The sequence below is a fragment of the Arachis hypogaea genome, chromosome 13 (assembly GCF_003086295.3).
Source record: "Arachis hypogaea cultivar Tifrunner chromosome 13, arahy.Tifrunner.gnm2.J5K5, whole genome shotgun sequence".
NCBI classification, from domain to species: Eukaryota; Viridiplantae; Streptophyta; class Magnoliopsida; order Fabales; family Fabaceae; genus Arachis; species Arachis hypogaea.
In genome coordinates, this window is record NC_092048.1 from 117,976,190 (window position 1) to 118,000,217 (window position 24,028).

Genomic DNA, 24,028 nt, shown 5'->3' on the forward strand with positions numbered 1-24,028 from the left:
ATTAATTAAATAATTATATTAATTAAATAAATAAATATATTATATAATTAAATAATAATTAATTTAATAATAATTATAATAACTAATTAAATTAAATACTAATAATTTTATTTAATTAATAATTTATATTAATTAACTAATAATTAATTAAGTAATTAAATTATAATTAATTTATTAATAATTATAATAATTAAATAAATTAAATAATTAAATATTTATTTAATTAATAATTTATATTAATTATTTATATCATAATTAATATTAAATATTATTTATATTTATATTATTATATTAATTTAGTTGTTGTAAAACTAGCCGTTATAAAAGTAGCCGTTAGAAACTAGCCGTTACTATGTTACCGTTATTATTAATAAATTAATATTTTTTTACTCTATATATACCACTTAGATACACTTCTATTCTCACACTCTCTACTACTCTTCTTCATCTTCTTCCAAGTTTACAAAATCAAAAACTTCTACTACTATTATTTTTTGTTCGAAAAAATGGATCCAAACCAACTCAACTCTTTCTTCAATTATTTACAAAACTTTCCTCAAATTCCAAATACCCAACAATCTCAAACCTCAAACTCTCAAGTTCCAAATCAAAACTTCACACTACCAAATACATTTCAAAATCCAAATCCACAAAATCTTTCTAATTTCAATTTTCAAGCTCCTTATAATAATCAATTTCCTATATTCCAACCGCAAAATCAAAATTCACAAACACCCCATTTTCCATTTTCATCCATATTTAACCCCTCTATCGGAAATGTTACTCCAACTTCCTTGCCGTTTCCAACTCAATTCAGTGCATCAAGACATAACTCATCTGGTGTTGGTGGCTCTTCTAACCCATCCTCTCAGAGTCCTATACAATGTAGTCCAAATTCGCAATATTCAGATTTTGCCAACCCTCGTGGATTAGATGCTATCGACCTTAATGATGATGATATTGAAGATCGGAGGCAAGATAGTATTCAACACTGGCATTGGAAAGAGGATGAGATGCTGATCAGTGCATGGTTAAATGTTTCAACTGACCCTGTAGTTGGTACCGATCAAAAGGGAGAAACATTTTGGAGTCGAATTCATAGCTACTGTGTAGAATTTTGCTCTGACATGACAAGGGGGGTAGTTGCATGTAAGAAACGATGGTATAAGATCAACAAGGCTGTTGCACAATTTGCTGGTTGCTACGATCAAGCTAGTCGAAACATAAGGAGTGGTTCGAACGCTGATGATATAAAGGAGTTGGCATATAAACTTTATTCCACACATTATGGTCAAAAATTCACTTTTGAGAGGCATTGGAACATGCTTCGGCTGGAGCAAAAATGGAGAAGCCAACTACCTACACAGAGTGGCGGCTCAAAGAGAACCAAGGTTAGTGCAACTGGAGCATACTCATCCTCATCAAACCCAGAAACACCGTTGGCTGATGAACCCGGTGTGGACTCCCGTTCGCCCACAAGGATCAAAGAAGAGCAAGCGAAAAGGTAAGGGAAAAGCACAGATGTCTGAAGATTTTAGTGAAAGAAAATCATCGGTTGTCAAAAAATTATCTCTCATGGAAGATATTAAGAATGTTAGAGAAAAAGAACTACTGGAAAGGGAAAAAGAAAGAGAAGAGGAGAAGGAACATAGAGCAAAGATGTTGGCAATCAAAGAGAAGGAGTTACAATTTCAAGCAGCAATGAAAGAACAAGAATTACAAACTCAGAGGTATATTAAAGAAATGGAGATAAAAGCAAAAGAAAGGGAAATGGAAAGGATGGCCAAAGAAAGAGAAAGGGAGATGGATATGCAAATACTTAATGCTGACACGTCTACAATGAGTGAAAAACGACGAGCTCTTCATGAGATTGCATGTGAAAAAATAATTGCCAAGTGGTTTACTTAATGGTTCCTTGTATTCGTAGAGTTATGTAGTATGTTCTTATTTTTATTGCGTATTGCTGGTATGTGATGTAGTTTGTTTTATTTATTTCTGATGTAAGTTTTTAAATTAGTCAATATTATTGTGCCGTTATTGTTTATGAAAGTGACAATTGCAAAACTAGCCGTTAAGTAGCCGTTGTAAAACTAGCCGTTAAGAAGCCGTTGCAAAACTAGCCGTTGTAAAACTAGCCGTTGCAAAACTAGCCGTTGCAAAACTAGCCGTTAAGTAGCCGTTGTAAAACTAGCCGTTAAGAAGCCGTTGCAAAACTAGCCGTTAAGGTACTTAATGCAGACACACTTATAAATATCAACTATCAATAACTCCTCAACTCCACTTCAGCTCTTATTTCTCACCTCGAAAGAGAACTAAAAATTACATTTCCAGATATGGCTAGAAATTTTGATGATATGTTTAATGAGGCTTTGTATGGCAAAAGAAGACGGCAAGATAACACACTCATAGATAATTGGATCGATGAGTATTTACTCGAAGATTCAGAAGAAGAAGATACCGATAGAAGCTCTATCCCAATTACTCGTAGATGGATCAACAGAGATCGAGAAGCAGGACATGATCGTCTTTTCCAAGATTACTTTGCAGATGATCCAGTGTATCATGCTGACATTTTTCGACGGAGATTTCGAATGAGAAGACATGTGTTTCTTCGGATAGTAGACGCTCTCTCAAACGTCTATCCTTATTTCCAACAGAGGGTTGATGCAACTGGAAGAAGAGGCTTGTCGCCACTGCAGAAATGTACTGCTGCGATACGGATGTTAGCATATGGCGTAGCAGCTGATGTTGTTGATGATTATGTGCGCATAGGCGAGAGCACTACAATTGAATGCTTGGAAAAATTTGTTGAAGGTGTCATTTCGGTGTTCGAGGATGAATACTTGCGAAAACCAAATCCAAATGACGTACAACGCCTACTACAAATGGCAGAGGGTCGTGGCTTCCCTGGCATGTTGGGTAGCATTGACTGCATGCATTGGCAATGGAAAAATTGTCCAAAGGCGTGGAAAGGTATGTACATGAGTGGTTATCGTGGGGTTGCAACCATAGTACTTGAGGTTGTAGCATCTTCAGACCTTTGGATATGGCATGCATTCTTTGGAGTTTCTGGTTCAAATAACAATATCAACGTGTTAGATCGTTCTCCCGTGTTTGATGACATTCTAAATGATCGTGCTCCGGAGGTAAATTATACTATTAATGGTAATAATTATACAATGGGATACTACTTAGCAGATGGTATTTATCCTGAATGGGCCACATTTGTCAAATCAATCTCAAAGCCACAAGGGAAGAAACGCAAGTTATTTGCACAATACCAAGAAGGGCAAAGAAAAGATGTGGAACGAGCATTCGGAGTGTTGCAAGCACGCTTTGCAATTATACGTGGTCCAGCTCGTTTTTGGGAAAAGAAGAAGCTTGCCAACATAATGAGAGCTTGTATTATATTGCATAATATGATTGTTGAGGATGAAAGAGACACTTATGCAGGAAATTTTGCTCAAGGCTTAGAGTATGATGATGTTGAAAATGGCTTATCACAACCTCAGTTGGGAGAAGAAGATTTTGCACCATACCATCAATTTCTCCAAAGAAATGCCCAACTTCGAAATAGGCAGCAGCATAGACAATTGAAAGAGGACTTGATTGAACACATATGGCAATTTCACAATGCTTGTCGTCAACTGTAGAATTTAATTATATTTTTTTTGTATTAAGTAATTTTACAAATTAGTGTAATCCCGAATTATATATTATGTATTATTGTTATTTTTAAATTTATTTAATATTAATATATTTTAATAGTGAATTATTTTTAAATTTAAATATTTAAATTACATTATTAAAAAAATTAATTACATTAATTTCAAGTATTTTAATTAATTAATTAAGTGGGACCACAACAGGGACTAAAGTTAGTTCCTCCTAATGGAGAAGAGAGATGCTTTGAGTTCCTATTTACTGTTTATGACGCAAAAGCTGATGTGGAGTTACTTTTTATGACAGGTGGGCCATAAACAGGAACTGGAATGAGTTCCCTACTGGAGATGGTCTAAGGCCTAATAAATCTGAGCAAAACTTGATCGGTTGAGGGGATGTTTGATGGTGCCACACTGACGTCTGCGAAAAAATCTCAGATTTTTAAAAATTAAATAATAAATTATTTATAATTTATTTTATTTATTTAATAATATATTTTTAAAATTTTTTATATTAATTAAATATTTTTTTATTTTTTATTTAAAATTTTAGTAATTAAAAAAATTAATAATAAAAATTTTATATATTTTAAATTTAAATAATTAAATTTTGAATTTTATTTTATAATTTAAAAAAATAATTTTTATTATTTCTAATTCTTGAATTAGAGTAATTATTTAAAAATAATTTATAAATTTATGAATAAATAGTATTTTTTTAAAGTCAATTTTATTGGATTAAAATTAATTTTTAATACTACTATATATCCTAATTATATTATTATTTGTCCCCAAAAAAAAACCCTAATTTACTAAATACTTCTCCAAACTCTAACCCTACCATTTCAATTCCTTTCAGTTGCCACACCCCCTCCCTTTTCTTCCAAAAACGCAAACACATCCACCCCACACAAAGAAGAGAGCATCGCACTAGGAGAGGGAGCTGCAGCTAAAGATGCGAGCTGGAGGAGCTGCGCCAGTCGCCGCCGTTGTCGCCACTGGAAAGCCCTCACCGTCGAAGTCTTCATCCTCGTCATCCATTGAGCTGCGAGGAGCGCTGCCGTCGCTGAGGAGGGAAATGCGAGAGGAGAGAAGGTCACGTGGAAGAGGAAGGAAGGAACCGCTAGGTACCGCTGTGCCTTGCCTCCGTCGGTTCGCTGTGGCCGTGGTGAGGAGCGCGGATGAGAGAGAGAGAGTCCATGGAGGAGAGAGACAGTTCGTGAGGAGAGGGAGGGAGCTCGCGCTGCCTATTCATGCTATCATGCTCCTTGCCATTATGTCCCATTAGCGCCGCTGTCACCGCCATTCTAGCTGCCAGAAACTGCCGCTGGATCCCCTGTCGTCTTGATAAGTATTTTTGTTTCTGTAACCTCTTGAAATCAGTATTTCATTCTGAGTTGTTAAAGGTTCTAAGATGTTGGTAACGTAGGGTCGTGTTCCGGGTCTTGCGTGTTGAGTATAGTGGTTGTTGCATCTGACATCAGGCTGTTGCGTCGTCACTGGAGCTACTGCTGCTCTGTTTTCTCAGTTATTCATAAGCCTGGGTTGAGTATCGGTGCTTGCATGTTACGTTTGGGGTTACGGTTGTTGTTGCGGAAGCGTTATGAGCTGTGGTTGTGGCTGCCACTGTTGCGGGCCAAGAAGAAGGGATTTTTGACGCGCTGTATAGCTTTTGGGTTTCGACTATTCGAGATAGGGACAATTTCTTAAACTCATTTTACTTCCAAGAATTGTTATAAGTTGTTATTAATGCAAAAAATGTATGTTTATGATTTTCGTAAGTTTTATGGACTGAACCGAGTTGCTTTAAATAAGTGTAATTGCTTGCCTGATTGGTTGTTATTGAAGTGGTCGTTTGATAGTTATATTGATTTCTTGATTGCGTTAGAGTCATTGAGAATTCGGATTTATTAATTTATTTTGTTAAATTGGTGGTTACTGAAATAATTTGAGATTTGTAAATGTTTTGATATTGGAATTAGTTTTGTTGATTTATTGAAAATGATTTGAAGAATTGGAAATGATTTGATATTTGGAAATTTGAATTTTGTTTGATTTTGGAAAAAGGATTTGGTTTGGTTGGAACCCTTGAAGGGTGGTAAAAGTCCAAGTTTTAGAGAAAATATTACCAAAATTTTTATAAGAAATTGGAGGTTTTATTTTAGTTTATTGATGGAAGAATTATGTTTTGCGTATTCGATTGATTGGAAATACGTTTATTGAATTTATATAAATTCAAGAATGATTTTTTGAGGATTTTAATGAAAGAAATAAAGTGATGTAAATGTGCATTTAAGAATGGAGGAGTTTTTGAGTATTTGAAGAAAAGTTTTGAGATGTTTTAGAAAAGATGAAGTATTTGAATTTGATTTAGAGAAACAGAATGGTTTCCGAGCCTCTTGGGAATGTTTTAAATAAGAATAGAACTGAAATTAGTTTTGGTTTAAATGATTTAGTTTTGATTCTGATTCGATTATGTTTGATAGTGAATGTGAATGGGATGAGATTATGATAGATGTTGTGAGGATGGTGGTTTTTGGTCCCGCCTACAAATTTGGCAAGTTGAGGATGAATGATTCCCTTTCTTGTCGTGGTATGAATGTGGGGAAGGTGGAAAGACGCTTGATGCAGAATTTACAATCCATAAACTAACCGGTAAGTGCACCGGGTCGTACCAAGTAATACCTCAGGTGAGTGAGGGTCGGTCCCACAAGGATTGATGGACTGAGCAACTATAGTCAAATGATTCCTTAATAAGGCAAGCAGAAAGTGATGTTTTGGGGTTCCAAAAGGCATTAAACAGTAATTCAAGAGTAAGAAAGAAAACAGTGAGAATGGTGTGAAGTATATGAGAGAAAGCAGTTAAGCTATCAGAAATGTTTACTTTTCCGGATTAAGTTTTCTTACCAACTATTTTAATCATGCAAGATTTATTTCATGACAAACTGTGAGTGACTAAACCCTAATGTCTTAGTGATTTAGTCTCCTCTAACCTAGTTAATTGCTAATGTCTTGGTCACTTAATTTCGTGTAGAGGGTTAAGTTCAATTCTAGTTTATGGCCACAAAAATCCTAATTATCCAAAACTAAGAGGATTATAGGTCACGTATCTGATTAGTTCAAGTAATTAGCAATTTAGGAGTAATTTACTTTCAAGTTATTGTTCAAGTAAGATAACTCTTCCAAGAATCACAAGAACGCAAATAGAATAAGGGTTATTCTTCCAATCTACCCAAATTCATAAGATGAAGAACAAAAGTAATCCTTGAAACTGAATCAATATAATAATTAAAATAGAAGAACAATAATCTTAATCGATAGAAATAAACAGAGCTCCTAACCTTAACCAAGGAGGTTTAGTGGCCCATGCTTCAGAGAGAAAACTAGGGTTATGAAAAGTGTGAAAGTGCGGAAGTGAGAAAATCCCCTTGAATCTTTTTCCTTTTATATCTAACCTAATTCGATTTGAAATTAAAATAAAATAATAAATTATAAACCTAAAAGATTTTGTTTGTAAATAAAAATAACTAAAATAAAAGATAAAATAATAATTAAAAGCTAAATCCAACTAAAGATGCTCAAGAGTGAAGTGTGATCCGGATTGCCTTGGCGTTTAGCGCCCAAAGGGGGGTAGAACATTTCTAATCTCACTGAGTTGCTGGCGCTAAACGCCAGCTTGACGTTTAGCGCCCTTGTGGGAAGCTCCAATTCTTCTCTTTTCTTGCACAAAACTTTGCCAAATTGATCCAAATTTCACCTGAAATAATTAAAATACCAAAACAACTCAAAGTAGCATCCAAGGAGGATTTTAACACTAAAATGTACTTAAATTCAATAAATTCTAACTTAAAATAAACAAAAAATAAGGAAAAGATGCTCACGCATCAATACTCTACTTCGTAATTTCTCTAGGAGAAGGTGAAAATGCACACTCCTTCGATGTGAAAAGGTACTCTCCTTCGTTTGTGTTCCTCCTAGAGATTCGTAACCTAGAGACAATGTCCGGGTCAGCTATCGAATGTGTTGGGTTCTGGCAGTTTAACTGGCATGTTCCATTTGTTTTCTTTGTTTAGGTGTGCTTAAGTACTTTGGTTTGCCTATCTGATGAATTATGTTTAACTGGTAACTGTGATACTTGCTGTAGTTTTTCTTTAAATGTGTTTGCCTTGTATTTTGTTTGTCCTTATGATTGATTTCTATTTTGAGTTTTGATGGTGATTGATTTGATTTGGGCCGGAGGCCGTGATTTGGTAACTTTGATTAGGTTATCCTGGATATGTATTGAAATGATATGGTAAGGTAATTTATTTGGAATTCTTATAAATATGGTGTGAATGTTAAGTTTGGATAAATAAATGTTGTGATATTTAAAAAGATTCATAAGACGAATGAAAATCACTACTTTTGAAGTATATTCTTTTCTTTATACGTATCCTCTTATGACAATTCTAAAATCCTCTATTGTGAACCAACAAGGATGATGTTTTTACCCTCCTACAGACTTCTCTTTTCAGGATGGACGAGGAAACTAATGAAGTTTTTGTTGAGTCCTTAGCTGTACTGTTTTTGTTTGTGCATATATTAGTCATAGTTTTTCCCTCGCCTTTGTCATTATAATTTTGTAAGAGGGATATGAGCTGTATAATTTGTATGTATATAATATGTATAAGTTAATTGTATAAGAAGTTTTGTATATATGTATATACATATTGGTAAAAATTTAAAAGTATTTCTGATTTTTTTAAAAAAAAAATAGTGATATGGTTTCGAGTTAAAAGCTCATATCTTATTATTAAATATATGGAAGTCGTCGTAATATTCTCGCTATCAGAATGGCACAACTGGAAGCGTGATATTCTGATAGTGAGGATGTTACATTTGCACTATTATTAGATCATCTTGTTCCTTGATGTACATTTTGTTTTTCTTTTTATAAAAGTATATTATACAAATAAAATTTTTAAATTATATTTTAATATCTTAAATTAATTTAAAATGGTTCGACTAATGACTCACAAATTGTATTATTGATAAGTGATTTATTATTTTGACTAGATCAATTTTGACATTTTTGGATGAAAAATAAAGCTGTATCATATAATGACAACATCAGATAGGAGATGTGTAAAATCTGGTCAAACTGTAATTAATTAAATAATAAATTAAATAGGAGCGAATATAGTTAGAAAATTTAGCAATCGAAATTTGATAATTTAAATATGATATTTGGACTCGGCGAATTTTTCTGAGTCAGAAAGCATAATTTTTTGCGTAATTATGTGAATGTGGTTGGGTTGTGGTCATTTGGATGAGTGAAAATGAATTTGGCTAGTGAACATTGGAAAAATTGGTAATTTCTGTTTTTGGGTAAGAACTGATTTTTGACAGACTTCGGCGGTCCATAACTCGGTCCTCGGAGTTAGGAATTCTTCCCATGCATACGCATGGACGACGCTCACGCGTCACTTCCTTTTTCCGTTTTCCATGCGTGCGCGTGGACGACGCGCACACGTGACTCTGTTTTCAACAAAAGTTGATTTTTGAGTTTTTAAAGCCAAATTTCAGACTTCTAAACCTCTATTTTCATCCTTTAAGTCTTAAATCTTTATAGCATGCCTAGTAATGAAAAGAAGTTAGGACATGTGGTAACTTGTGGATGAAGTAAAGTAAGAATCAATGATGAATGATGAGTAATGATGATTGTATGAGTTACTGAGGATGATGCTGAGAGTGCTGTGTATGTTATGAGCCAGATGGCTGTGACAAGCATTGAAATATGGCTGAGTATGTACATGTATATGATTAATGATTAAATGATTATGATTGATTGAGGAAGCTTGAACATGTGGTGGGTATGCCGAAGATGCATATATGATTAATGAATGTGGGAAATGAATAATAATGAAAAATGTTGAATGTGACGTGTGACCCCGGGTAGTAGGCAGTGGCATTGTCCACTTGCTCCGGGTATGAGATGGGGAAGGAGGATTTCGATAAATGAGTTTAATTATGGAGTTTTGAATGAATGTATGTTTGAGTTTCCTGGGTAGTAGCAAGGGTGGTGGTTCATCCCACTTGCTCCAGGTCAGAGATTATGACGCTTGGGTAGTAGCAGCAGTAGTGGTGATTCCACTCGCTCCAGGTCGAGCTTTTAAACACCTGTCTGGGTAGATGCAGTGGCATTGATCCACTTGCTTCGAGATGTGGTGAGATATACCTGCCTCGGTAGATGCAGTGGCATTGATTCCACTTGCTCCGGGTTTGGTTTGCAACTCCTGAGGTAGATGCAGTGGTTACCACCCACTTGCTCCCAGTCGAGGTTGATTTGAGATTTGTGAAATTATCTGAGTTTCGGATTTTCTTGGGTAGATGCAGTGGGTCGGCTTCACTTGCTCCAGGTTCAGATCCGAGATTCTGTTGACCCTATGTCGTAAGTGTGGCCGGACATTGTGAAAGTTCTGGATGAGCTCGCTCCCATGGATAAACACCAGTGTGGGTTTTGTGTGATTATGATTATGATTATGAATAACTCGAGTTGGGGATGCACGACAGAGGGACAGTCCAATGGTTAGCTACCAGGACTTGTCGAGTTGGCTTTATAACTGACAGATGAGACTCATCAGCCATAGGGCATGCATACATCATTTGCATATGTTTGAATTGTTTGGGTTTGCCTATTTATTTTGGATTGATATATCATATATGCTATGTTACCTGATTATGTGCTACTTGTTCCACTTGTACTTTGATTGTGTATTACTTGCCTGTATTACTTGTGTTTGTACAACTGAGATGTCTCTCATGCTGGTGTCGGTGGACGCTGAGGGCTGTTCTTGATAAGATGAGTTGATGATGTAATTGAATAATGATGATGATTATTGAATGAGGTAATTGAGCTCCCTGGGTAGACGCAGTGAAGTGATTTCACTTGCTCTAGGTAGAGAATGAGATAATTTGAGCTCCTTGGGTAGACGTAGTGAAATGATTTCACTTGCTCAAGGTGAGGATATGAGTATGCGTGAGCACGGGTCGGTTTGGTTCGGGTTCAGGGTAGCGGGCACTCGATGACTTTAAAATTCATAAAAAAAAAAACCAAATTGGCAAATTTTTATCTTAAAAATTCAAGAAATACAATAAACATGTAACATCAGCAGAAATAATGCAAACATATTAAATACCAAATATATTAAAAACTAAACTCATCAAAATCTAAACATACTAATAGTAAATAATCTTGTCTAATGAAAATATAAAAGTGCAATAGAAATATTAGAAGTTAAATACAAAAGTCTAGTGAATAATCTTTGAAAGAAGCTAAAACCAAAACACATTAAAATCTAAACATTAGTGAGATAGGATTAGGGTTATGAGTTAGAAAACACATAAAAAGTCATATATATATATTATTTAATTAATTATGATCGGGTATACGGGTTGGTTCGAGTTTCGCGCCCCCAAAACCGATACCCGAACCAATCATTAGCAAATGTCATTGGTTTGGTTCGGGTTGGACCCGATTACCCGTCGGTTCCAGAACCAATTTTATTGGTTTGGTTCGGGTTCGGGTGGGTAATCGGGTACCCGCTACCCGTGCTCACCCCTAGATATGAGGTAACGATATAGAATTTCTGAGACAGAATGGCTGGGGATGGTTTCGTTTATAATTCTGATTGTGAATCGTCAGAGAATTAGAAAGTTAGGAAGCATGAGGAATATGAATCAGATTTAGCATTCCCTTATGATAGTTGCCTATTTATGGATTAGCGAGAACATAGGATGAATATTTGGTGAAAGGAAGTTTAGGATGCTTAGTGAGTTTTTATTACAATGCATTGTATTTATTTGGCACTTTTACCGTACTGGGAACCCATGGGTCGGGGGTTCTCATTCCGTATATATATCTTATTTTTTAGATACAGGTCCAGGTGCTCAGAAGTGAGCTTTGGTTCATCTGAGAAATCGAGCACTTGTGTAGAAATTGGAGGATGACAAATTGTTAGGCAGCGGATATTATAGGTTTTAAACGATTAGATAATGTGAGTATAGAGATCAAGGATTTTTAAGAGGATGCGATTGAGTCTCACGATGAGCGTAAGCATTATTTCTATCAGGTTGAGAAAGCTTAGAAGTGGGCTTAGGTTTTGTGATTCGATAGGGGAATATAACATGGATTCATGATTGGATTCTTGGTGGTTAATAATCAGAGTGACGCAACAGAAGCTTGCTGGAGCGTTAACATAGTATGGTAATAATAAGGAATAGTAGGGTATGATTAGAAATATTTTATGCTTTGAGTACTTAAAAGGTTAGTGAACTAATACAGATAATGATTCTAGATAATTGGGATAAATTGTGGCTATGAACTTTGATGGTTCTGAAATGGATGAAGAAATGATCGTTGATGCGTAATTAGATTTAGATGATGAGTGAGTGCAAGTCGCCGTGTTTGAGGGGTGAGTACTATAATAATTGGTCATGGTGATCTTAGATTTAGATTAAGATTTATAATGATTGGTTTCGAAAGACAAGTTTGGAAAACCATTAAATTGAAATGCTGATGTTGTACTGTGATTGGTTTGAGGGAACCCGTGACGGGTGGCAAACTCCAGTTTTTAGGGGAGGTGCTGTCAAAATTTTTCCAAGAATTTGAAAGAGTGTTGGTTATGATTTCGAAAACGATTTTTGATTTGAGTAACTTTAACAAAAGAGATGTGTTTCGAATGCTTTTATAAATTATTAAAGGAAATTGGATTCTTATGATTTTGTTAACTTGTTATTTCAAACTCATTTGATTTCTGAAAACGAAGAGAGTTTTGATTAATTAGTCAAAGACTTTAAAACAGTAATTTATATAGAAATTTGAGGTTTTGGGAATAAGAAAGTAAGTCTGGAGGTTATGCTTGGAGATGAGCTGTGATTAGTGATAATTGACTTGACAGAGAGAGAGGATAATGATGGAGTATGATTAAGGTATGGTGATGATCTTTGGTTGATTATAGTGATGTGGGATGATGACTATGATTAATGATGACGGTGATATTATTGATGACATGATTTGAGATTTAATAAGATGTGAGTTGATGAGATAATGAAAGTAATGAACGAGGCTGTTGGTCGGCGTTGGACGAATGATCGAGACCCTCAGAGATAGAGGAATCAGAGCGCGGCAATGGAAGTGCGTAGAAAAAAAGGCCTAGGGACTACTATGCGTTGGATATAAAGGCAGACTACGCTCATGTACTCGTGGTGGCGGATGAAATTTTCGAGGGCGAAAATTTCTGTTAGGGGGTAGAATGTAAAACCCGGTCAAATCGTAATTAATTAAATAATAAATTAAATAGGAGCAAATATGGTTAGAAAATTTATCAATCGGAATTTGATAATTTAAATATGATATTTGGACTCAGTGAATTTTTCTGAGTCGAAAAACATAATTTTTTACATAAAAATGCGCACTAAAATTTTGACCGGCAATACCGACTGAGATCTGTCTGGTACTGTAGTTGAGAAAATTAATTATAAGTAAATAAGGTTAAGAAATTAGGATTTATAATTAGGGAAGGTAGAAATATTTAAAATGCGATTTAAAACTCTAATCTTAGAGGTTTTGGCCGGAAATTGGGCCAACGAACCAAACCAAGTGAACTGGGCCTAAGACCTAACATATATAAACATTAGTTGTGAGCATTTCAGCTTATTTACCCAAAAGAAGGGGTGTGGGGCGGATAGAGAGAAGAGAGAAAGAAAACCTAACTTTCCAAACTTCAAATTACCACAACTTTCTCTCCGGAGCTCCGATTGATGAGCCGTTTGCAGCCACGCATCGCTCTTCTCACTCTCTACAATTTTATCTAAGTTTTGTGGTGAGTATTCTACTGTTCTCTGCCCAATTTTCGTTTTTCTCTTTAAATTTTAATTTGATTTGGGTTTTGAGGAAATCTTGTGATTTTGGTTGTTTAGGAGTGCTCTAGTATGAGCCATTGGTGAGTTCCATCAACCAATTTTGTGGGTTAAGGTAAGGAATCCTCTAACCCTTGTGATGTATCAATTTCATGAACCCTAGGTTGATTATAAGTGTGAAATTGGTTATGTTAGAGTATTGGTTAATTTTGGTGCACAATTGGGAGGTTGGTGTTGCTTGTGGAGCTTTGGTGAGGCTTAGAGCTAAGGGTTGGTGGAGACTTCCAAGAACAAGCTCAATTATTTTGGATACAAGAGGTACGGTTTAAGTTTCATTTAAGTACTGTGTGGTGTGATGAGAATTCCTAGGCTAGATGCCCCTATAATTAAGTTTGGATTGTGTAAATGGTTGGTACTAATATATATAGTTGATATGTAATGTAAAAGTAATGATTGGGTTGAGAATTGTGTGAATTTGTATATTCGATGTGTTGAGAATTTGATGAATTGGATAATGAATATTTGTTTGTGAAATATGCATTTAAATTGTGAATTTGCGCCGGAGGCCGTGAATCTTGGGCTGGAGGCCGAAAAGAGGTAAGGAAGGTAAGTGATGTGTGTATTGTGTGATGTCATATGAGATTGAATGGATATTGAATATTGAATGTGTGAATAAATGGGAGGAATGTGGAATGATAAGAAATTAGGAATTTAGGAGGGGGGTGATGGAATTGAATTGAATTGTGTAGACAAGGTAGGTTTGGTTTTTGGTTGAGGGTAATTATGTAAATGTGGTTGGATTGTGGTCATTTGGATGAGTGGAAATGAATTTGGCTTGTGAACATTGGAAAAATTGGTAATTTCTATTTTTGGGTAAGAACTGATTTTTGACCAACTTTGGCGGTCCGTAACACGGTCCTCAGAGTTAGGAATTCTTCAAAACTGAATTTTTATCAAAGTTTATTCAACGATCTTTCTAACGGTTCAAAAATGGTTGAAGAACGAATTTTGTAGAAGAATTTATGTGTGGCAGAAGTTTGAGGTTTGAAAATGAAATTCTGTAGCTTTTTAAACTTAGTAAAATTTTTGGTAAAACGTACTCCGACACGCACGCATGGCTGACGCGCATGCGTCACTCACGATTTTTACTCTCTCACGCGTGTGCCTGGCCGACGCATACGTGTCGCTGTATTGATGCAAGTGCCCAGTAGAAAATCCAGAGAGTTGCGCTGGTACTGTGCTGGTTTTGTGCGAGGAGCACAAAACGCACCCACGCGTATGCGTGACTGACGCGCACACGTCACGCTACCTTTCTGCTTCCCATGCGTACGCATGGACGATGCTCACCCGTCACTTCCTTTTTCCGGTTTCCACGCGTGCGTGTGGGCAACGCGCACGCGTGACCCCGTTTTCAGCAAAAGTTGATTTTTGACTTTTTAAAACCGAATTTCAGACTTCTAAGCCTCCATTTTCATCCTTTAAGTCTTAAATCTTTATAACATGCCTAGTAATGAAAAGAAGCTAGGACATATGGTAACTTGTGGATGAAGTAAAGTAAGAATCAATAATGAATGATGAGTAATGATGATTGTATGAGTTGCTGAGAATGATGGTGAGAGTGTTGTGTTTGTTTTGAGCCGGATGGCTGTGACAAGCATTGAAATATTGCTGAGTATGTACATGGATAAGATTAATGATTAAGTGATTATGATTGATTGAAGAAGCTTGAACATGTGGCGAGTATGCCGGAGATGCATATATGATTAATGAATGTGGTAAATGAATAATGATGAAAAATATTGAATGTGACGTGTGACCCAAGGTAGTAGGCAGCGGTGTTGTCTACTTGCTCCGGGTATGAGATGGGGAAGGAGGATTTCGATAAATGAGTTTAATTATGAAGTTTTGAATGAATGTATGTTTGAGATGCTTGGGTAGTAGCGGCAGTAGTGGTGATTCCACTCGCTCCAAGTCGAGCTTTTAAACACCTGCCTGGGTAGATCAGTGACATTGATCCACTTGCTCCAGGATGTGGTGAGATATACCTGCCAAGGTAGATGCAGTGTCATTGATCCACTTGCTCCGGGATGTGGTGAGATATACCTGCCTGGGTAGATACAGTGGCATTGATTCCACTTGCTCCAGGTTTGGTTTGCAACTTCTGGGGTAGATGCAGTGGTTAGCCCCCACTTGCTCTCAGTCGAGGTTGATTTGAGATTTGTGAAATTATCTGAGTTTCGGATTTCCTTGGGTAGATGCAGTGGGTCTGCTCCACTTGCTCCAGGTTGAGATCCGAGATTCTGTTGAACTTATGTCGTAAGTGTGGTCGGACACTGTGAAAGTTCCGGATGAGCTCGCCCCCGTGGATAAACACCAGTGTGGGTGTTGTGTGATTATGATTATGATTATGAATAACTCGAGTTGGGAATGCACGACAGAGGGACAGTCCAATGGTTAGCTACCAAGACTTGTCGAGTTGGCTTTATAACCGACAGATGAGACTCATCAGCCATAGGGCAGGCATACATCATTTGCATATGTTTGAATTGTTTGGGTTTACCTATTTGTTTTGGATTACTATATCATATATGCTATGTTACCTGATTATGTGCTACTTGTTCCACTTGTACTTTAATTGTGTATTACTTGCTTGTATTGCTTGTGTTTGTACAACTGAGAGGTCCCTCATGCTGGTGTCGGTGGACGCTGAGGGCTGTTCTTGATGAGATGAGTTGATGATGTAATTGAATAATGATGATGATTATTGAATGAGGTAATTGAGCTCCCTGGATAGACGCAGTGAAGTGATTTCACTTGCTCCAGGTAGAGAATGAGATAATTTAAGCTCCCTGGGTAGACGCAGTGAAGTGATTTCACTTGCTCCAGGTGAGGATATGAGGTAACGATATAGAATTGCTGAGACAGAATGGCTGGGGATGGTTTCGTTTATAATTCTGATTGTGAATCATCGGAGAGTTAGAAAGTTAGGAAGCATGAGGAATATGAATCAGATTTAGCATTCCCTTATGACAGTTGCTTATTTATGGATTAACGAGACCATAGGATGAATATTTGGTGAAAGGAAGTTTAGGATGCTTAGTGAGTTTTTATTACAATGCATTATATTTATTTGGCACTTTTACCGTACTGGAAACCCATGGGTCGAGAGTTCTCATTCCGTATATATCTCTTGTTTTTCAGATATAGGTCCAGGTGCTCAGAAGTGAGCTGTGGTTCATCTGAGAGATGACAAAGATCTTTATATTCTCTACTTTATATTTGCTTAGAATCTCTCCATTCTTATGATTTTGAAAAGCTTTATTATGTATTGAACTCTTCTGAACTTGCCTATAGAGGCTCTTATGTTTCTTTTGGGAGAGATTAGAAGATACTGTTGTCAACTACTTTTATACTGTACCCTAGCCGGCCTAAACTTCGCGGGTCGCGACTAGTGGCTATTTACTTATGTTATATATCTATATACTGTCATTCTCTTACTCTCCTTTATGCCTTTATCTGTATATCGCTTTCGACTTAACGCTTTATCTTTTAGTTATCGATGCGTGAGTGATACGACTTCGTGATTTTATTTTTATTCTTTTCAGGCTTCTCGATTAATGCTCCTTTCAATCTTACTTATAATTATGTATTAAAAATTTCCATTAAGAGTCGTACCACCTTATTATCATTGACTTATGACTCGAGTATAAGGATTTAAATATTAGGATGTTGTAAGATGTTTTTATACAATTGGTTTTGATATTAAACATTTTAATAGACCTTAATAAATTTTTAAAATATTATCATGTTTATGTTATAAACACATGTACATCTAATTAAATATTGTCTATTAATTAAAATTAAAAAAATTACCTACTATATATATAAATATATATCAGATCCTTTTGAATTAATAAACCATATATTTTTTTTTAATTCTAAAATATATGGACATTTTCCTTAATTAATAACTCAAATATATATTCTTTTGGTGGCTATAACAATAACTTAAAAACAAAAGAGGTAATAAAAAAATAAATGAATGCTTATATATATTATTTTGTTTCTTAATAAAGATATATAAAGATAAAGATACTTTTAAATTTATTTATAATATATTAAAATAGAGATTAAGATAATATTTTAATACATTTTAGTCTTTTAACTTTTTATTATTATGCCGTGTCAGTTTAAGTAACTAATTGATACAATTACCTTATTAGTTATCTATTTAAATGACTATAACCATTTTATTTTCAATTCACATGGGCTTTACACATAATAATTCTAATTCAAGTGTTTTTATTACAAATTAAACATAAGAATGAATAAAAATTTATTATTTATTACTAATATTATAGGATAAAGCATACTTTTTATTTCTAAAATTTGGTAAAAGTTTTAAAAATATTCTTAAATTTTATTTTGTTTTAATTTAGTCTTAAAAATTTTCGATTTGCATCAAATATATCCCCAACGGCTAAATTTTCAAAAAATTTAAGACCAATCTAACAATAATGTATGAAAATTATGCTTGATTTGCTTCTGTTGAGGATTGTTCTTATGAAATTGTTGTTGAATTGGTCTTAAATTTTTTAAAAAATTAGCCGTCAGAGATATATTTGATGCAAATAAAAAATTTTTGGGACAAAATTGAAACAAAATAAAACTTATGGATATTTTTAAAACTTTTATCAAACTTCAGGGACAAAAAGTATACTTTACCTAATATTATAATACTAAAGTTTAATTATTCTATTAGTCTCTATTGTTTTACCAAATTTATAATTACGTTTCTATACTTTTTTTTCTTTTTAATTGAGCTCCTATACTTATTTTAATTTTGTAGTTAGATCCTTGTCAGTATAAAAAAATGAAAGTTAATGGAATATTTTTTTACAATTTGAAAGTACTCATAAAGTATGAATTTAATTAAATCTTTAATCACGTATTTTTTGAGAAAAATATTCTATTAATTTAATATTTTTGACATAGAAATGACCTAATTATAAAATTAAAAGCAGTATAAATACTAAGTTGAAAGGAAAAATTATATATAGACCTAATTGTAAATTTAGTAAAATTATAGAGACCAACTGAATAATTAAAGCTAAAATTAATAATTAATATTATCATTATGAATTATAATATTGGCTTTAGATATAATTAAAAATAGAATTAAAACTGATAAAAAAACTAAATTTTAATTTTACAAAGATACTATTCCTATAAAATATTAATTACTTATGCATATATTTATAAGTACCTATATAAACATTAGGTTTAGGTCCATTTGAATAGGTTTATAAGTGATTTTTTTTATTTTTAATTTATAAAAATGTGTAGTATTAATGTTTGGTATAATTTTTAAAATAAAATTACAACTTTTTAAAAAGTTATTTTGGTGTTTAAGGAGATGTTAAAAAAATGACTTCTCTCATAATAAAAAGTTTTTTTTATCACTTTTCTCTTAAAATAAGTACTTTTAGAACTAAAAAATCAAACACAAAATAATTTATTTATAAGTTACTTTTAATATAAACATTTATTATTTAAGCTATTTATTCAAAAATAACTTAATTAAGTTGTTTACCAAACAGGCCTATTATTCTACTAACTTTCATCTTAACAAATTACAAGTTTTAATACATAGACACAGTTCATAAAAACCTCACCAAAAATTGTGATAATTAGATACTCAAAGTTTGTGCGTGCGTTTATGGGAGACGTTCATTTATGCCGACCAAAAAGCTCTAATATATCTTGAAATGATTTTAGTAGATAAAAAAATAAATTATTCTTATACTATTATTTTAATTGAAAATAAAAGTAGCAAACTCTAATTGCAACAAGGTAGAAAAAATGAGCTAGCATTCATCTTTTCTATAATTCATACAGCATTTATGGAAAACATTCACACTGTTAGTAAATGAAAGAACTCCAATATATTTCAAAATAATTTGCTAGATAAAACGATAAATTATTCTTACACTATTATTTTGATTGACAATAAAAGTAATAAACTTAATTGCAACAAAATAAAAGAAACATATCTGATACACATACAAGTATTTTTAACTTATAAGTTCTATAAGTTGGGTCAAGCCCAACAAAAGCCATGCACACCACACTTTCTACACTCGAGCGTAAATACACGCGTGTTACTCAATCGTTTCCTTTTTCTAAAATGTGCTCATTATGAAAGATTATTCCTCTTCTTCCTCAATCAAAACCCAAATCCTCGAAATTCAAGCCATATTCGAAACCAAACAAAGCTTTGAAGAAACCGTCCAACGCCTCGCGAAAAGTAGAAGAAATCAAGAAGAAAACATACAAATCTCCATAAAAAAAATACCAAAAAGAACGAATAAACATTATTCAAGGTACTGTTTCATTTTTCTTCTAGGTTTTTCACATTTCTGTTTCTGATTTCGAAATCGAAGCACTATATCGTCGTATTTCTCTCTCTGTTTCACTGTTCTTGGTTTAGATCTCATATTACTGTTCTAATGAAACTGTTCAAGTCGTTTATGCTGTTCTAGATTTTTCTCTATCGTTTACTAGTGAGTGGTTTAACGTATGTTTTGATCTATTTTTGTGCATGTTTTGTCCATATTTGCATGTTTTTTAAGTAGGTTTGTATACATATAAACTCTGTATTGAATTTCAAGTGGCATTTTGAACTTAAAAGTAGAGGTGTATGGGACTGATATATATATATATATATATATATATATATATATATATATATATATATATATATATATATTAAGAGTATTGAAGTGTACCTGGTGCTATTCTAATTGTCTTGACATTGTAGTGTCATTGTATGCATGTTTGGTTGAGTTGAATATGATTTTGAACTTATTTAATTTCGTTTAATCGAAAAAACAAAAAATATGTATAAGACTGCATTTGGGTGTATGCGGCTGGTATTTGGGTGTACGTAGCTGGTATTTGGGTGTATGTCTCTAGTATTTGGGTGTATTTTTTATCTATTGATATTATTTCTTTTTTCTTGCAATAAAAATGACAACCAAGAACCAAGGCGAAAAAATATACAATGTAAGCGCACGCACATCTCTTAGAACAAGTCAATTTTTCTAATACAAATATAGGTTATTTAAATGACTCTAATTTTGCTTTGTTTACAGTAAACCAAAGACTTGAAGTGTGCCACTAGATTATTGAGTGAAAAATTTGAAAAGATGAGCGAGCCAAAGAAAGCGATCGTTCGTGAATTAGGTTTTGGTGGACTCATGCACATCCCACCAATGAATGTATCTCACAAACTATTAAAGGAGTTGGCTAACTACTTTAAATTGGGCTAAAACACACTGGAAACAAGTTATGGTTCCTCTAAAGTTAAACTCAAAACAATAGGGGCTGCCCTTGGCCTCAATGCATCATGTAACTGATTACAGAAAACTTCTATACTTCCATTCTCTGTAATATATTCTTCGTAATATGTTATTTTGATCTCATGTAATCAAGTAATAAATTTAGGTGTATATGAGTGATATTTGGGTCTATTTCAAGTGATTTGGAGTGTAAATTATTTTCTTTTTTGTAGGAGATATATTTTCTGATAAAGTGAGTTATAAGAAACTTTTTGAAGAGAACAAACTGATTTTTAGAAGGTTCCAGGGGAACACTCTAAAAAATCTGACCGATGACATGATGAGTATCGGTGTTGAAAACGAACAAGATCGCCTGATGTTTAAAAGGATTTTCATCCTCTATATTCAAATGGCATTCTTGGTGCCAACAACAATAAACAAAGTATCTCCTGTGCACCTAGCTCCAATTTTTGAGATGGACAAAATAACGGAGGATAACTGGGGAGCCCATGTGCTGAATTTCATCATCAAAGGCATAACCAATTACTGTCTAAAAACGAAAAAATCAATCGACGGCTGCCTCTTTGCCTTGATGATAATCTATTTCTATCTGGCAGAAAATACAGAGAAGAAAGGAAAAAAAAAAACCCTGGACTGCCCTGGATTAGCAACTGGAATAAAGAACTGCTGGTTGCAAGGATGAGAGCAGAGATAGATGGTCATATGGTAAGTGATCAGAATACCTTCTCTAATTTGGGTGTATTTTATTTAAGTAGATGCTGTAAACTAACATTTCTACTATTTTAGGGAATTGTCAAGAAGGCATAAACAAAAAAATTGAAAGAAATGAAAAAAAAAGAAAGAAGAAAAGAAAAAAATGAAAAAAAGAAGGCAAGTTCATCATCTGAGAGTGATCCATCAAAGACTGAAGTTGATTTTTTCTCTGAGTCTGAGTCTGAAGAAGACTTAGAGGAACCTAGAAGGAAACAACCCAAAAGGACGGCCAAAAAGTAAGTAATATTTTTGGCTGTGTTTGTTTTTTCCTAATGATTGTTTGCTTTCTAGAATGGAATCCAGAAAAATGAAGCAGATTTTAGAGGATTCCAGTTCAGAAAGCAAAAGTGAATCCAATGATGAATAAGATTATGAAATTATCATCACTTTCTTTCTTGTTTCTATCAAAATTTAATGTATTAACAGAAGGTTTCTCATTTAATTTCAGGTGTGAAGAATCGTTGCCAATTAAAAAACAAAAATCAAAGAAAAAAATTCAGACTCCCGCCAAAAAGTATGCACTTCTTTTGAGAGTATTTCATCATCAATATTGTTGTATTTGTCTGATTCATAATTTTTTTATTTTCAGGACGCAATCCAAAAAAAGAAAGCACATAATTGAGGATTTGTCTTCTAAAGAAGAAATTCATTCCTATGATGTATAAGATACTTTATGAAGCTATCTTACACTTTATCATCAAAACTATATTTTGTTAACTTGTACTTTTGAATGTACTGTCAGAACTAAAATTGGAACTGAAATAATAGAAGAATTTTCAAGACAATCAAAAAAGAAGAAAACAAATGAAGAGGCTGCTGCACACGGGTATGTTGAATTTGGGTGTATATTACCATTTTTAAGGTGTTTTGGTTGCTGATTATTATTCTTGCTTTATTTTATAGAATTTTGATATCCTGATTTAACTAAATAATATTTTTACTGAACGATATTTATTCTATACTTAGAATACCGGAGGTAAACTTAGCAAACGAGACTGATCCTTTGTTTCAAGGACAAATGGATCAAAGCAGTGTAAACATACATTCGGATAGCATGTAATTTCTTTTTCTTATACCATTTTCTAAATTCCTTTTTTACCATATTTTTCTAATTTTGTATATATTTTTTTAGAACAAAGAGCCTTTTAATGTTGTATTCAAGAAAAAAAAGGTAGAAAAAAAATAAAAATCTACAACTACGCAAGTTCTCAAAAAAAGAGCCTTTCCGGGTATATTTGGTTATTATTTGTGTGTATTGTTTTCTTATTTGGGTGGATTTCAGGTTGAGTCGGGAAGAAGAATCGGTGAGTGACCCAGCTCAACAATAGATGATCATTTTTCAACCGCCCTCTGAACCGCTTAATATGTAAGTTTTACAACTAAATTTTAAACTTCTAATCATCTATTTTAAAGGGCTTTCTTAACGTTTTATTTTTGTCTTATTTAGAGTTCCAATTCAACTATACCTACCTTCATTCTAGACAACATCAGCAAGCCCAGTGCCACCAATCAAACCATCCCCCCCAACGGAGAGGTGAGGAATAATATTCGAGTGTATACGGTTATTGTTTGGGTGTATTATTTTCTTATTTGGGTGTATATCTTGAAAATTGAGTTGTAATTGATTTTTTTATAATTTGATTCATTTTCTCTAACCCTGCAACACTCCACAACCCCAGAAAGTTGATGAAAGCTCACCGACGGTACCACCAGCTCCATCTAAAATGTAAGTTCAGCACAATATAACTTGGTTTTTGATATCATTCGTCTATTCTTATTCTTATAGTACGATATATGTCAATACGCAGTGATCCAGCCCCTGAAGCCACTGCTGCTGTACTATTGATGATGGCCCAGACAGCATCCTACGTACCTAGAGAATTTCCATTCCATCATTCAGCCTTGGCTTCACTGATTCAAGCCAAGAAGAAACACAAACCCAAGAGGGGCAGGGGCAACCAGAACCTCAGGTGGGAAAAAGTCCAAAAACCAGAGTACTAATAGAAGAATTAGATGAGCTAGTGGAGAAAATTGTAAATAGTGGAGTAAAGACAGCACTGAATTTTGCAGAGGGTAAAAGTCTCCCAATTGAAAAGTAGACTGTGGGCCAGATTTTTGACAAATTTAAAACTCCTGCAAGGAGCAATTTAATATCAGCCGAAATGAAAGAAAAATATTACCTCTGGGCCACACGTATAAGGACATACAAGGACGGAACTACTCATGAGTATGATCCAGTTTGCACACTCAATACCCAACAACCATTAGTGTTGTCAAGAGTCCACTTTGCATCTCTAAAGGCTACTTTATATATCGAAGATGAGGTAATATTAAAATAAGATTAATGATTAT

General features: G+C 34.0%; 1 protein-coding gene across 1 annotated transcript; it reads left to right on the plus strand.

The window, feature by feature from the left end:
* The first annotated feature begins 2,354 nt into the window (after positions 1-2,354).
* LOC140177692 (uncharacterized) lies at positions 2,355-23,677 on the plus strand. Its single transcript, XM_072210839.1, has 10 exons — positions 2,355-3,622; positions 6,149-6,255; positions 21,136-21,280; positions 21,520-21,628; positions 21,968-22,023; positions 22,125-22,190; positions 22,419-22,502; positions 22,643-22,709; positions 22,959-22,980; positions 23,463-23,677. Exons 1-10 carry the CDS (start codon positions 2,355-2,357, stop codon positions 23,675-23,677), a joined length of 2,139 nt encoding a protein of 712 aa, XP_072066940.1.
* The last annotated feature ends 351 nt before the right edge of the window (positions 23,678-24,028 follow it).